At 44.0% G+C, this 15,584-nt stretch overlaps 1 protein-coding gene across 1 annotated transcript in view; it reads left to right on the top strand.

Annotated features, from left to right (window-relative positions):
• LOC138497459 (desmoglein-2-like) overlaps positions 1-15,584 on the top strand; it is a 289,004-nt gene that overhangs the window by 80,172 nt on the left and 193,248 nt on the right. The window contains exon 2 of the mRNA XM_069620959.1: positions 12,797-12,832. Within this exon, the coding sequence (XP_069477060.1) occupies positions 12,797-12,832 (36 nt within the window). The remainder of the gene's footprint in view (positions 1-12,796; positions 12,833-15,584) is intronic.

The following is a 15,584-nucleotide window of genomic DNA, read 5'->3' on the forward strand; positions in this document are numbered from 1 at the left end:
AGGATGATCCTTCCCTTCATTACTCTCGGTATCCTTCCTGGGTCTCCCGCCTTCCCCATTAACTTTAGCTCTCAGGATTAGCGTCTCCGGGCCTGTGTTCAGGATGGGACCCTCTCCTCCGTTTATCAGATTGGCTTTTTGGTTCCCTTCTCTTCTTCATTGTACATGCTTTGTGCTGTAGTCGGGCAAGTGGTCTCTGCACCGTTATTGGACTTCCCAGAACACCGGCTCTTGGTCATGCCACCACTGCAAAAGTGATCGCTTGTCGACACGGCAGTCCCTCAATTTCCCTCGCTGCGGGTTCCCCCCCTCCTCTCCACCCCCCCCACCCCTCTGTGTAGGGTTGACATGGCAGCTTCCCTCCAGGCTTGGAAACTGCATGTCCCTTTCTCAAGGATTGAAATTGGGATTTGACGACCACCAGCAAAAAGCATCTCCAGCGCATCCGGCATAACCAGTTTGGCAGGAACTACCTCTGTGGAACCAGGAGCTAGTACAGACTGTGCAGCAAATCTAACTTTGTGCAACATGCACACTTAACTTTTTGTCCTTTTCATGTGATCCAATATGCTCTAAATGTCCCTTAAGTGTGTTGTTTATCATCCTTTTATATACATTCCCCCAAACATACATAGTTAATGTCACATAGCAATGTTTGTATGGCACCACTTAGCCCAGGAGTCAAAGGTAGCTCGTGGTAGCTGTTGGTTTCAAGCTAACCAGGCTCCTCTTGGGTAAAACCAGGAGCTAAATAGCTCCTGGCAAGTTCAAACCCTATCTCTCCTTTAGCTTTTCTCGCACATCTGACTTGATCCCGCCTTCTCTCCACAGTGCTTTGGGACCCGTGCCGAAGCATCCTTTTCATCCTGGGACACTGCATGTCCACAGTTCCTTCATCCCAGATCGAATAGCTGGTTTGAAATTCTTGGTCTCCCTTCCCTAGATCATCCTCCTCTATTTCTGATGCAATCAAGGAATTCATTTGCAAAAGTCCTTCTCACCTTCTTGATCTGTATTTCTACAGTAATTCTCCTCCCAGTACTTTACAGAATTTACAGTTTTCTTCTTCGTACGTCAGAATGACAATAGCAGATTTTCACTGAAAAATTCTTTCTTCTGAGGATGCCATAACAGGAGGGTTGGGGATATAAGTATTAGAGTTCTTGATGAGATGTTCTGGGAGATGGTTTTCTGGAACATGGCTTAGAGAGTTCTTCCCAGTACGTGAGTCCTTGTCCCCAAGAGGGGAGTCTCCGCCGGTAAGGTTCCACTTGCATCTAACCCTAGGCAGGGTTTCACGTAGTGGGCTCACCACCCTAGCCTCGCAGGGAAAGGATCCCCCCTTGGGGAGAAGTGACAATCTCGCAATTGGTTTATTTCAGGCACGGTCCTAGTTTAGAGCCCATCCTAACAGGCCTGATGTTACCCTTTGGGAGAACATCCCCCAGCACTGTTAGTCTGGGCTGGGAAATGTATTTATATTTATTTTCTTGTAATGCGCCGGAGCCCGTAGGCATCAGGGTGCAAAAATTGCAGCGTTGCGGTCCAGCCCAAAGTTGCATTCTCATTCACAAATGAAGATTTTAAAATGTGCTTTTCTTTTCCACGTTGCGATATTATAACTGGATCGTTGTGGAGACATTCAAATGTTTTTTTTTCATTGGGCTCCTGTTGTTAAAGATTTACCCATGGAAGTATGTGTGTTTCTATATTCAAAGCTGATTTCTCAGTCCTGTTAAAAGAAAACAGACAATGCAAGCTCAATTTCTTTTCTTTAACTTACTGTGTTTTTTCATCACAGATTGTACTATTTGGCTATTCTCACTTTTAATAAAGGTTGCTGGATACTTTCATATAACTTGTCATTTACGGTGAACAAATAAATGCTTGTTGTAGATGGGTTGCTGACGTTACAATATTTTCTCACCTGTATTTCTTTCAAATGCTGCACATGATGCAGTTAATATATTTATTTTTCATTGTGTTATCATTTGTATCCTTTCCTTTTGTATAGATTTCCTTACAGGCTGGAGACCTACAAGCATGCCTAAGTGGAATTTTGGGAATGTCTGTAAATGATTAATTGGACTCACAGGAAATCTGAATTCGATAAGGCAGCATTATCAGAGCTGGTCGAGGCGGTAGCGGATTAAAAACCTTCATACATTTTGGGAGTTGGTCCCCAAGGGTGCAAGGTAGAAGTGTCCAATGACTGGTGTGGAAACAGTTGTACCAGATGACACATGGACTAGTCATTTTACTTCATTATATAATGCAATATTACCATCATTGGCAGAAACTGAAACGTTAACACCCTATGGAACTACCACTTGACCAAGAGCCACCAAGATTGGTGCTGCCTTGTCTGTAGTGTTTTCTGTGAAGGATGTAAATGACTCTATAATGAAACATAAATCTGACCGTTGCCCAGGTCCTGATGGCCTACCGGCTGACCTGTTCAAAGCTGACTTTGATCTATGGGCACCGGTGCTGACACCATCCTTTAACACCATCTGTAGATCCAGAGTAATTCCACCTTTTTTTTTTTAATTGGCTACTATCCAGCCGATTTGCAAAAAGGGCAGAGACTTGCTGTCCTTATCGACCAATCTATCTTATGGATTCTCTTTGTAAAATCTTTGGTTGTGCCCTTATTGTGAAACTCGAAAATTGGGTGGTAGTAAGCATGTTCTTTCAAACATGCAGTTGGGGTTCAGACCAAGGGTTGGAACCTCTGAACGGGCACTAAACTTGATTTTTGCACATTCCTTCTATTTACTTTGCTTTTATGTACCCGAGCACGGCCTTGACAAGGTTTCTTGTACTAAGCTTTGGTCGGTGCTCAGGTCACGAAACTGCCCTTCAGAACTATTGGAACTACTGTTTACCCTTCACCTTAATACTTAATAATGTTTTGTGTTAGGAGTTGAACCCATGACAAGTGCAGTGACCATTTCAAGGTCAACTCTGGTGTTCAGGGATGCGCAGTAGCTCCCCTGCTCTTAATATAAACTATTTGCAAGATGTCTTAATTCAAACAGGGGCTGACTTTCCTTAACTAGGTACTAATAAACGGTGTCCTGTCCTTTGCTGTCGATACTGCCTTTCTCTAGTCTGGCTTTTCTATTTCCAGCTCCCACAGCCAGCTGTTGATATGTACTTTCTTATTTTACTGTCTCTTGCTCTGCTTCAATCCCTCACTCCTTTTGTGTGCGTGTCCTATTATTAACCTGCTTCCCTTCTCACTTTCATTGTTGCTCTCTTATGTAGCTCATTGGTCTCTCTCTCTTCCTGTTGCTCGAATTCCTGTTTTGGTTTGTCTAATACGTTAACTGAGACTTCCCTCCCACCACCCCCCACTTTGTTCTCCTGTATTGCTTAGGTTCAGAGTTGCTCTTCCTCTCCTTTTGTCTTTTGACATAGCACCAATACATTTTCAAAAACCTGAAAATGCCTTTAACATTTACAAATCTAGATTTACAAATTGAGTGCAGCTTTACCATTGGGTGCTCCTTTTTAAATGTGTGCAAACCTTCTTTTGGCTGTTAGGCTGGGAATTCTAGAGTTTGAGGGTTGTCGCACCAGATGCACAAGTATTGCAGCCCTCGTGGTATGTGCTTGTTCTGAGCCATTACAAGTATAGCATCCCTGATGAAATGTGTGTTCTGAATCACTGAACATTAAGTAGTCCTTTTGATAAGTCGAAAGCTAAATCAGCTCTGTTACAACGGAGGATAGCACAGGGGCAATGCGCAGGTATTGGAAGCAAGACCATGCAGAGCAACAGAGGTTCGAATCCCGGATCCGCGCTTCGAAACTGAACTCGGGTATGGCATTAGGCGCGTTATAAATAACAATTAATTACATTTAAATTACAATTAAATGTTACCTGCATCTTAAAACACCTCTGGCGCAGAGGCTTTAACTCGCCTATCAACAAGATTTGAACTAACGGGTTACACAGTCTCTGTAGGAGGTTTGACCCACTGAGCTACCTTTCCCAATAGGTGGCTGACTCGGAAAGACTCGGTAAGGCACATAGTTAGGGTACTAGCAGTTACATGTGAGACTTGCCTGACATAACTGGCTTGTCAAAAGCCCTCTGCCTGTTTGGACTATCCTGCATGAGTCGGGAGATTCATAATGAGGCTTTGAAATGTACTAGATTTTTGGCAGTGCGACTCAGTAATCGGACATGGGAGAAGCAGAAGTTATGAAAAGCGAAAAACCGTGTAGGAGGGATTGAAGCATATGACACCAGTGTGCATCACACCAGCTCAGGAGGATGGTGGGAAGGAACTACGTGAAAATACCCAATTCTTTGCTGTGAGGTCGAAAATATTGCATGTAAAAACACACGTTATGTATTTTGAATGCAGGGGTAAAATCCACCTCCCCCACAGGCCCCCACCCCCTCAAATTCCCCCACATTAAATACCCCTAACAAACGCCTCCCTTGACCCCCATCTATCTTTTGGGGGAAATTCATTGTTTTTCATGCAAGGTTTTCTACCTCACTGTAATGGGATTCCGTATTTTGTAGAGCTCAGACACTCTTCCTGATCCGAAAATGCCAACATGTTCGTCCTTTGTCAATACAGCAGCTCTGTTAAGAAATTCAGGTACCCGTCCCAAAACATAGCAATGCAATCAGCCCTGCTGTGAATAATTGGCATTGTGCCATGAAATGCGTATAGCAGCTCTGCTGATATATATATATATATATATATATATATATATATATATATATATATTATTACAGCCTACCAGTTAACGTGCGTATCTTGCACTTTTACGCATTTAAATATGTCAAATACGGACCATTTAATTTTGTACGCTTTGATTTATTCATTAAAAAACATACTTTCCACCACTAGATGGCAATGTAGCATTTCTTTTGTCATCAGCATAGCCTTCTTATGCATGATGGTGAATTTCCAACTGAAAGACCAAATCTGTGACAGCTAAGCGAGCAACACAATAAAGCATGCACCCTTTTAAAATGTGTTCATACCCATAAGGTATGTGTTGGATAAGTTTTACTCTCTTGCAGAGGAGAAAACTAATTTTTACTCTCTTGAAATTGCATTTACGCTCTAATTTGAAAAATCATGCGTAAATACTCCCACCTCAAAATCTTATCTGGAGCACTGTGTATATGTATATGTATGTATATATGTGTATATATGTGTATATATATATATATATATATATATATATATATATATATATATATATATATATATATATATATATATATATATATATATATATATATATATATGCTAAAGTTCAGAACACATGCCCAGCTATTCCTTGCTCTGTAAGACAAATGTGCAGTGTCCTTTCATGCAAGCGAACACATGCAATATTAAGACTAAGAAACCTTTTCATATAGAATACCAACAGATTTTCCTCCTCACAAAGAGCTAAGCTCATGCTACTGCAACTGTGCTGCCTCTATTAAGGCCAATTTAAAAAGAAAGAGGAAAATTTAGCAAAATTGCAGCCCTACCTTAAGACAATTGTCATTGTATACAATAGTACATGGCTCCTAAAGCAATAGTAAAAGCATGCTCATGATTCAAAATGATGTATTAACACTGTAAACTACAAAATGCAGGCAGTTAAGCAAAGAGAAAAAAACACATTCCCTTCTTCATTACTCAAAGTATTATCTTGATATAATTCCTAACAGAGGAGAGTGTTGAAAAAATAAACCAACCTATCCCAGTTGCTTCTTTAAAGGAACTGTGGATTGCTAAAGCGCTAAGAGTGGATGTGCAAGTTGCTGCTGGCCAGGCTGTCACCAGTGAACTGCAAGATTTATGGGGGTGCTACCATAAATAGCCTGCGTATGCTATACTCGGAAGAATTAAAAGGGCCGTATTGACAAGATTTCTGCGTGAAAGGCCTGCATCATTTAGAACACTGAAATCTATTCTTAAAATAATGTCGTCCGTCCTATTTCACCTACTATGGGCAAATACTCAACTTGTTGGCTGGTCTACAAGCACGAGTTAGGAGGTAACATCTTGGTGCATCTTAGTTTAGCCTCTGCTATCCTGTTTATTGGTCAACCTTGTCATTCTAATCTATAAATATTATTGTATTTTAAATATTGTAATTGTACCCAATATTCTGATCCCTTTGATTAATATTTGAGATGTAACATCTAGAATATCTATTGACGAACCTGGAAACATCAATTCTCCAGCATGGGGTCTTGTATGGATACACATACTCGTGAATATTCGCCGTCAGGCTGGGACTCCTCGGTAAAAAGTAAGCAGTTTCACTTTAGACTGAAAACGGATTGTCTCCTCTATCCAATCATCCTTTGAGTCATACTGATCCTAGCCAATGACACTCGTCCTCCTAAGCTCTACCCGTAGTGGCCATCTTCAGATTTTTACTGCATGTTTCTAGTGTTGGGCGTTCTCATACTTCGCTCCTCGAATTTTGTAACTTTTCTGGCAACTCAGGACCTGGAGGACGCATACTTCCACATCCCCATTTATAGCTAGCATCGGAAGTTCCTGTGTTTTGTAGTCCAGGGGCGGCACTATCAGTTCAAGGCTTTGGCCTGAAATCGGCTCCAAGGGTATTCACAAAATGGTTGGCCCCGGTTGCGGCGCACCTACACCCCAAGGGCATACACATCTACCCTTATCTGGACTGACTCATTCGATCCCGCTCTTTCATGCTTGCAACCCAGCACACGGCAGAGACCATACGCCTTCTCATTTCGTTCAGATTTTTCATCAATTATCCGAAGTCCTGCGTGATGCCATCACAGACCGCTCTGTTCCTAGGCGCACGTCTCAACATGGTTGCATGTCTGGCAGCCCCTTTCGGAGGAGAGGGTGGAGGCCATCCTAGGGAAAGTTCAGCGGCTGTCGGCAGTGTCCATCACACAGTCCGGTCCATCAAGTCCTTTTTGGGCATGTCTTCCTGCATCCCTCTGGTCCCTTTTGCAGGCTTCAGATGTGAACTCTCTAGGAGTTCCTAGATGCCAGGTGGCAGCAGGTCACAGGCGTGCACGTGGACGGACAGGATTGCCCTCAATCGGGCATTCCTACAAGATCGACAATAGTGGGCGGTGCATCTGCATATAACTCCCTTACGGAGTCCCACGTACCAGGACACGGTCGATTTGGACGCTTCCCTAGAGGGTTGGGGGAGCCCATCCAGGACAGTCCTACGCCAGAGGCCTCTGGCTCCGGGAGAAGGACTTGCACATAAACGTCCTCTGGATGGTCTGGATGGAAAGTCAACCAGAAACGAGAGAATGTCCAGGTGGCTTACTTTGGAGTTGATTGGTCCCACCAACTCAAGGGGAGAAGTCGTCCTTGCATGGGCTTCTCCGAATTTGGAGTTTCCGCACAGCAGCAGGGCTTCACCGGGCAAACCAACGGTCCAGGAGTTGCAGCAGGCGTCCTCTTCAAGTTCTTCGGTTTCATCGTCCAGTGGTCGACTCTGCCTTCCAAGCCAAAAGCCTCGCCTTTTATTCAGTTCACTCCCATTCATTCCAGCCTAGCTGTCAGTCACCCAGCAGGGTGGCTGTCCTTGCCGGACAGTCAGCCGGCCAATCACTACAGAGTGCATTTGAGTCTCCTCTGAGACTAAGCAAAGGGAGTTTCGGGCACCTCCCTCACTTACTGCCCACCCCAGACACCCTGGAGCCATAGGCGGACTTCACTCGTGAATCCTGCCAAAGGCAAATCGAATAAAGGGACCAAACCTGGTTTGGCGCTCAGAGTAAATCTCAAGAAGGACCTTTCCACAAAGAAATGGCGTAAAAAGAAGACAGAGGCCATTTGACGAAAATTGCACCCTTGGGAGCTTTACTGCAGCTGCGAATGGAGCCTGCGGTAAATGCACACCACGGTAGTTAAAAGTAAACCACTGCCACCAGCCATTCATCGAGGAAAGGGTAACATAAACATGTTACATGAGAAGCTAGACAAAGGGGATACTAAGTAACCCCCTCCAGCACCTTATTGTGAAGTGCTGGTTCTAGAAAGTTATAAATGTATGTAAAGTCAATTTCACTTTACTGCTCTGGGAAACAGTAGTTTATCCCAGAGAAGAGAAAATCTGGAAGAATTCCCTGTGTCACTACACTGAAGGTGCTGTGTTACACAATGTAAAAGATGATGCCTAATGAAGTTTGTCAGACTCCACAACCAAAAGAAACAGTGTTAAAAAATCACATTAAAATACATGAGAGAGTGGGGAAAAAAGGAGTCTCACTCTCTCCATGTTGAAAAGAATCAAGTCCTCAAAATCCAGAAATGTTGCTGGGGGTCTCTAAGGTGGAGGGAATTAACATTGGACTCGCTTTCCCATCAATCAATGCACATTTGGCTGCTATTTCTCACTACACACTTACATCTTTGGTTCCTTGATATGATATGGCATTTCTAAAGCACCTGTAGACAAGTGTTTTAGGCGCAATAAGACCAGGAGAGGGAAACAAAGGGAGGACAAAACGGTGAGCTTACTAGGACTTGTCAATCAGATTGTGCGGGTAAGGGGGAACGGGAGAAGTGCCGGGGGGGTGGCAGGGGGAAGAGGGGAAGGGAGAAGTGCAGCCAGCAGGTGGGTCAGAAGTGCAGAGAGAGGGGACTGTAGGGTTGCAGGTAATATACCCTTAAGTGCTGTGGGAGCCCAGAGGCAGTGAGTGTGAGGGCAACTGGACATGCAGGAGCCTGGGCCAGAGTTCAGAGGGTATCTAGGTTACAAGTGCGCAGAGCAGTCTGGTACGCCAGCCGGGTTAGAGGAAGAGAGAAAACGGAAGCGAAAAGGAAGATCTTGAGTTGCTTCCGGAAACGGAAGTGGTTCTGCTCAAGTTCTAGAGAAGGGGGGGCTGTTACAGAGGGAGGCCCCAGCCGCGGAGATATCTGCCCCAAACTCTCTGCTTAGAGAATCGTCTCCACCTCAGAGAGTTGAAGGTGGATGAGTGGAGAGCTCGAAAAGGAAGATGTTTTCGGAGAGAAATTTGGAGGCAGAGCGGTCCCAGGCCCCAGAAAGCCTTGTGGACGATGCAGAGGGTCATGAACTTGATCCTTGCAGCCACCGGGAGCCAATGAAGAGATTTCAGGGCTGGAGAGATACGATCACCGGGCTTGAGGCAGAGGACAAGTCTTGGAGTCCTGTTGTGGATAATTTGTAAAGGTCGAAGAGTAGAGGCAGGCAGATTTAGAAAGAGGCTGTTGCAGTAGCCCAGCCTACAGAAGACCAGAGCTCTGAAGACAGTGAGCTTCTGGGGGAAAGTGAGAAAATGAAGAATACCTCTGAGGAGGTGCAGCTGATAGTTTGACTTCTTAGAGACGTCTGAGATGTGAGGAGAGGAGAGGATGGAATCGAAGATGACACCAAGGTTCTTAGCCTCCCGGCAAGGATCAGGAAGAGGGCCCAGAGTGTGCAGCCAGAGAGAGGGGAAAGGGGTGGGGGCGCGGCGCAGGTGTCCCAATGACTCATTAAGGCAGCGATAGTTGGTGGTACACCATTTCAGAGGGAGAGGCTTCCTTCCTTCCAGAGGGGTGGCACACAGACTTGTTAACGAATTTATGAAGGGACTTTTTCCCCGTGTACGCAAGTCGGCCTGTTCTTGGGAACTAAACTTCCCCTCTCACTAGGTTGAAAGGGTCCCTGTATGTACCTGTGCATAAGTCTGACGTAAAGATAGTCTCCTGGAAAGCGGCATTCCTAGTAGCCATCACCTTTGCCAGGATCCTGCTTGATATTCCAGCATTTTCCTCTCCACACATTACCTCACATTCCACAACGCCAAGGTCCTAACGTAGACCATTCCAAGGTGCTTAAGGTGCCATCCTCGTTTCACCGAAACACGCTCCTGAGTTCTACTTTGACTACCCTTGCACAATAGTCACTTCACTCTTTGGACATGGTGAGAGCACTTAATACTAAATTGATCCAAATGCTTTTGTAAGTCCTCAGAACTATTTGTTTGCCTTCAGGCCTGCTGCCACTCTAGTTAGTCTTATCAGTTTATGTTGCTTTCAAAGCTAACATCAAAAAGCTAACAGTCCCTACCGGGTCAGCAGAGAGTCTATTCCACAAGAGCATTCTTGTCAACTGCAACTCTTTTGGCAGCACGTACCTTCACCAGATTTTATTGCATTGATCAGAACTCTGCAGAGGAGTCCAGGGTTGGACATGCAGTTTTTGGAAGCCTGATCTCATGAGATGAGCCATATTCATGCTCTACTTATGTCTCTATATGTAGATGCATCTTTACAGCTTTGTAATTTATTCAACAGCATGTGAATCTATGAAAGATCCAATGCTGGAGAAGGAGTTAAGTTACTTACCTGTACTGTTTCTCCAGCATTGGTATCTTTCATAGATTCACATGTGCCCAATCCAGCCTACCCGCAAGAGTATCGACTTAGATTTGTTTTGTGTACTACAAGAATATGACGATGGCCTACACGGGTGGAGGTAAGGAAGGCACTTCTGATTGACTGAAGGTAAATGACACAAAAATTAGTCTAATAGAATCCTAAAGTGCAGTTTCGTGTGTTACTTTGAACCTGCTTTCTAACCATGGATTCACAGCCTGATGGGGAATATTCAATGGCATGTGAATCTATGAAAGAAACCAATGCAGAGAACCGGAGTTGCAGGTAAATTGTTTAATCCTTATTGATACTACTGCTATTGGGATTAACCCTATACTCCACCCAGAGAGCGACTAATCCTTTTCAAATGTAAGGGTTGTGCAACTATTCCTAACGCCTCAGACCTGATCTCGCATCTGCATCTAAACTAAACTCCCAACAGTCGTACTGCAACAAACTTAACGTTGGGTTGATATATTACTGTCCCTTAGCTTAGAATGGTGCAACATGTGTTCTCTGCTAAAAGTTACATTTGACGTGTTCTTCCATACAGACTGCCAGTATTTGTTATTGTTGTTTTGCATTTATATAGCGCCTTATATACCATTGGTATGGTCTGAAGGCGCTGGTAGGTTGAACGCCCTTGGGAACCGAAGTTCGGGTCAGTAGAGAGTGAAGAGAGTCAAAAGGTGCGTTTGCGCACCAGGTATGTGTGCAGCTGGTGCGGAGTTCATGTGGTAGCTGCTTCTTACGGTAGGTGTGGTGGTTGAGAGGTCCGGAAAATGTGTTCGCTCTGGCAGAATTTATCCAGCTCGAGTGTGGCTGCGTCAGGCCTGAGGAGAAACGCCTGGCTGGGGGTGTTAAACCAGCAGTGTTTACTTAGGGTGATGGGGAGTGAGCGGTTGATATGAGAACAGTTATACAGAATGGTGTCATAGTATCCCTGTGTTCTATTTGAGTGGTGGTGTAAAGAAGAGACTAGGCGTGGGGTGTGGTATGATATATGTTCTTTGAAATGTTCCTGCATACCAATGCATATTATGTACGTCACGCAATTTATGCGATCAGGTCCGTTCTATGCATTTTATTCATTTCAGGCGTTCAAGATTGTCCTACACCCTCCTGCCTGCTCGAGACACTCGCGCATTCTAGTTCACCTTGCATGCTCCAGTCTATCCCTCATTTTCCAGTGTGCTTCACGCATGCTCTCATGTATTCCATACGCATGCACTCACGCCCTCCTCGCGCATGAACTCCAGTCTAACCCGCGCATGTACTCCTGTCTGCCTATGCACTCATCCGCTCTGTATGCTCTTCCGCTCTGTATGCTCTTCCGGTCCGCACTCTCATCCGGTCCGCACTCTCATCCGGTCCGCACTCTCATCCGCTCTACACCCCCTTCTGCACCACATATTCTCATCTGCTTTAAATGCATTCATCCGCTACATACAGTCATCCGCTTCGCATACGCTTGTCCGTTCCAGACACTCGTCCGCTCGCCACACCCGTCCGTTCCACACACTCGTCCGCTCCATACACTCGTCCAATCCGCACGCTCATTTGGTCCACACACTCATCTGGTCTATCCACTCATCGGCACAACATACTACTCGTCCACTTGATATATTGCTCGACCGCTCTACGTGTTCGTCCGTTCCATACACACATCTGCTCCCCACACTCATCCGTTCTACACACTCATCCGCTCCACGTACTCATCCGCTCCACGTACTCATCCGCTCCACGTACTCATCCGCTCCACGTACTCATCCGCTCCACCCATTCGTCCGTTCCACACACACATCTGTTCTACGATTTTATCCGCTCCACGTACTCGCCTGCTCCACACATTTGTCGGCACCACATTCACCCGCTCCACATATTTATCGGCACCACAGACTCATCCATTCCATACACTCATCCGCTCCATCTACTCATCCGCTCCACACATTTGTCCGCTCTACGTACTCCGCTCTGTGTACTCGTCCGTTCCACTCATTCATCCGTTCTACGTACTCGTCCGCTCTTTTCTACGTACTCGTCCGTTCCACACTCAATCGTTCCACATTTTTAACTGGTCCAATATACTCAGCCGCTTCAGCTGCTCCCCACACACTCGGCCTGCTCCCCACACACTCGGCCTGCTCCCCACACACTCGGCCTGCTCCCCACACACTCGGCCTGCTCCCCACTCTCATTCTCTCTACATGCCAGTTTGCTCATGCACGTTCGTCTGGTCAAAACGTTTATCCAGTCTATACGTTCGTCTGTTCATTATAGTCAACAGTTCTCGTGCCCTTCAGCGTTCTATTCGTTTCTCTGTATTTAGCGAGTGTTCACCAATGGAAATATGTGTTGTACATCCTTTTTGTATAATGCTTCCAAGTCTTGTTATTGATTGATCTTATTTTTTTATTTTTTTACAGACCTGTTTAGAGACCGGTTTGGGCCTTCACTGGCAGGTAAGAAAAAAAAGTTTTTTGTGGGAAGGGGATTGATTTGCATGTTACCGCTTGCAGCACGCTTGCTGAAATGTCTATCATGTCATTTGCTTATCCTTGCAGCTGAAAATAAGAAAAACTGATGTTAAAAACAGCAAAACGTATTGCCTGGTTAATGTCAATTACATTTCTAGTTCAAAGTTAGTCACCCGTGAACGTGGGGTGGACGAACGTCCTGTGTGCTTGTCTGGCACAACTGAATGTAAAGGAAAACGAGACCAGGCATGTCTTCTCGAGGCTAAGGAAGACCCATTAATAATATTCTACACAATTATACTGATCCTGAAGGGTTCCCGTGCACACCAAAGATATTTGATGCAAGATATCTTAACCTGCACTTTACATAAAACGTTTCATATTGCTCGTACACAGAGGTACGTACATACACTATCCTACAAAGCCCATTACAAGAACTAAAAACTCCAGAAGGCACTTGTCTGCCTTGCATGTACGAGTTTGGTTGGACTCTATCCCTGACAAACAAGCGCTCACTGCCCCTTTTTGATTAATTGGAAATGTGTATTTGGAAATGGACAACAAGGTCGACTGCCCTGTAAGTGTAAGTGTTGAGTAGCAGCACAGCTGGACAGCCTGTGGGAATGCAAGCCTGAAACTATTGAATCCATTCCCTTGCCTGCACTCGTTCACAATGGAGAAGTTGTTTCCAATTTCAAAACACTTTGAAACGAAGATGATTTAAAAAAAAATCAAATCTGTTCACAAGTTTAAATTCATTTCGCAACAAGCGCCAGTTCCTTTTATGAAGTGGCCTAATGGAATCAAAGCAAAGAAAACAATCGGAAAAGGGCATTTCTAAACCGTACATTGGCATTAACGTACTTAGTTAATGTAAAAAGCACATTTCTTTTAAATCTCCATTACCTGGAATGATATTGAGACTGGCAGAGAACGTACACGTTTGTGAAAATAAGTCCTTTTGTGATTCATTTCTTGTGCAAAAAATATAATCCCTTGTGTCTGCAGTCCATGCTGCGGTGTCAAAACGAGTCCATTGCAAAGGTGGCCATGTTTCATTTCGACTTGCATGAAATTGGCAAAGCAGTCTGGACGCTGCAATGTCCTTCAAACAAATAAGAGCTATTTTATTTATTTGGTTTTATTAGATATTTGTAAGGCGCCTATACAACAAATGGTGTTTCAAGGCAACACAAGAAAAAAAGGGGAGGGCAACAGAGAAAGAGAGCAGTAAAGGTCAATTAGGCCTTGTGACAATCGGATCGTGCAAGTGCAGTAACCAGAAGTGCGAGCTAGAGGGAGGGGGCATGTACTATTAAACATAGTACATGCCAAGGTAGAGTTCATTTAACCCATCGGGAACCTGAGACTTAACATCCACATTCATTACAGTTCATGTTTTTATTAGCAATACCACGCAGTCACTGCCTTTCAGAAGTTTGAGTTCCTTAAATGAATTAAATGAAATGTCTTGCTAATTCGGATCCTCCTTACATCTTTGTGTTTAATAAGTCATTTTTACTGATCTGGAAATGTTTCCCAATGTGGTGTCCACAGTGCCACTGAATTTGGTATGATACGAACGTGCTTATGCATGTTGCGTAGTATTTCAACTGATATGGGCTAGTCTATGTTTGTGGCCATAATGTTTGTTGGTTAGATGGCTAAATGCCTGCAGAAGATTAATTACCAGTATTTGTGTAAATAAATATGGGCCTTTTCAGACCAGACATTTCCTGATCAGATCCCAACTTTTCCAGTCCGATCAAATTATTTGAATACTCCTATAAGGGGCTCTTAGTTAACTGCACAAATTACCCTGCCAGAAGAAGCTGTAACCAGATGACTCATTCTGGTAATTTGCTGTACTATATCGAGCAGATTTTAATACACACAGTTTAAATCCTCCATCATGGAATCTTTGTTCACACTCTGCTAATGAGTCATTAAACGACAATTATTTTGTGCACGTGTGTTTGACTCTCAGGAGTTGAGAATATGGATGGGGCTGCACGTAATTAGCTGGGTGTTAAGATGTAGCCTCAAAATGTTACAACTAAGGCTTCCTGGTTTACATTTTTTTTACATGTTAGACTGTATTTATCCAAATGTGTATTTTGGTCTTTTGATCTATATGTATACAATTGTTTCAACTAGTATTTTTTTCCAACTTTTTCAAATCAAATATTTACACTGGCACTTTAAAGATACATTTTCAAATTGACCATGCATGTGTGCGTTTATTTTTGAATTAAGCCACGCTTTTGCATGGTCATTTGGGCCAGACTCCTCTTCCAAGCACTAGCTAACAAGCAGTCTCATTACTAAATGCATCTAGAAACTGCCAGTGCAGCTCATTCAAATGAAAGGGATAATGCTATTTGGCAGAAAAACAATACACTTTGGGCATGACGAGTTTAAGTATTTCTTTTTCAATTCATTGCGTTTAAGTGGCATAAATCTGCACTTGCCAACACTTTTTTTCACATTTTGCATCTCCCACTAATTTGTCCATTACTCCTTCTACAAAATGTAAAGTCAAAAGGCTGCTAAAGTGGTTGAAATTCTGCTATACAAGACCACTTTAAATTATGCATGATCGGCACGCAGAGCAAGTAATCGGAGTTTAAAACAATGCTTTATAATAGATTCAGCTTGGGGTCGGGGAGGAGCCAAGTAGGCAAGCAGGACTTCTAATACATACGATTGCATACAGTATTCACACAGCTCCAGATCT

Source organism: Ambystoma mexicanum, chromosome 5q (assembly GCF_040938575.1).
Source record: "Ambystoma mexicanum isolate Mex_15411 chromosome 5q, UKY_AmexF1_1, whole genome shotgun sequence".
NCBI classification, from domain to species: Eukaryota; Metazoa; Chordata; class Amphibia; order Caudata; family Ambystomatidae; genus Ambystoma; species Ambystoma mexicanum.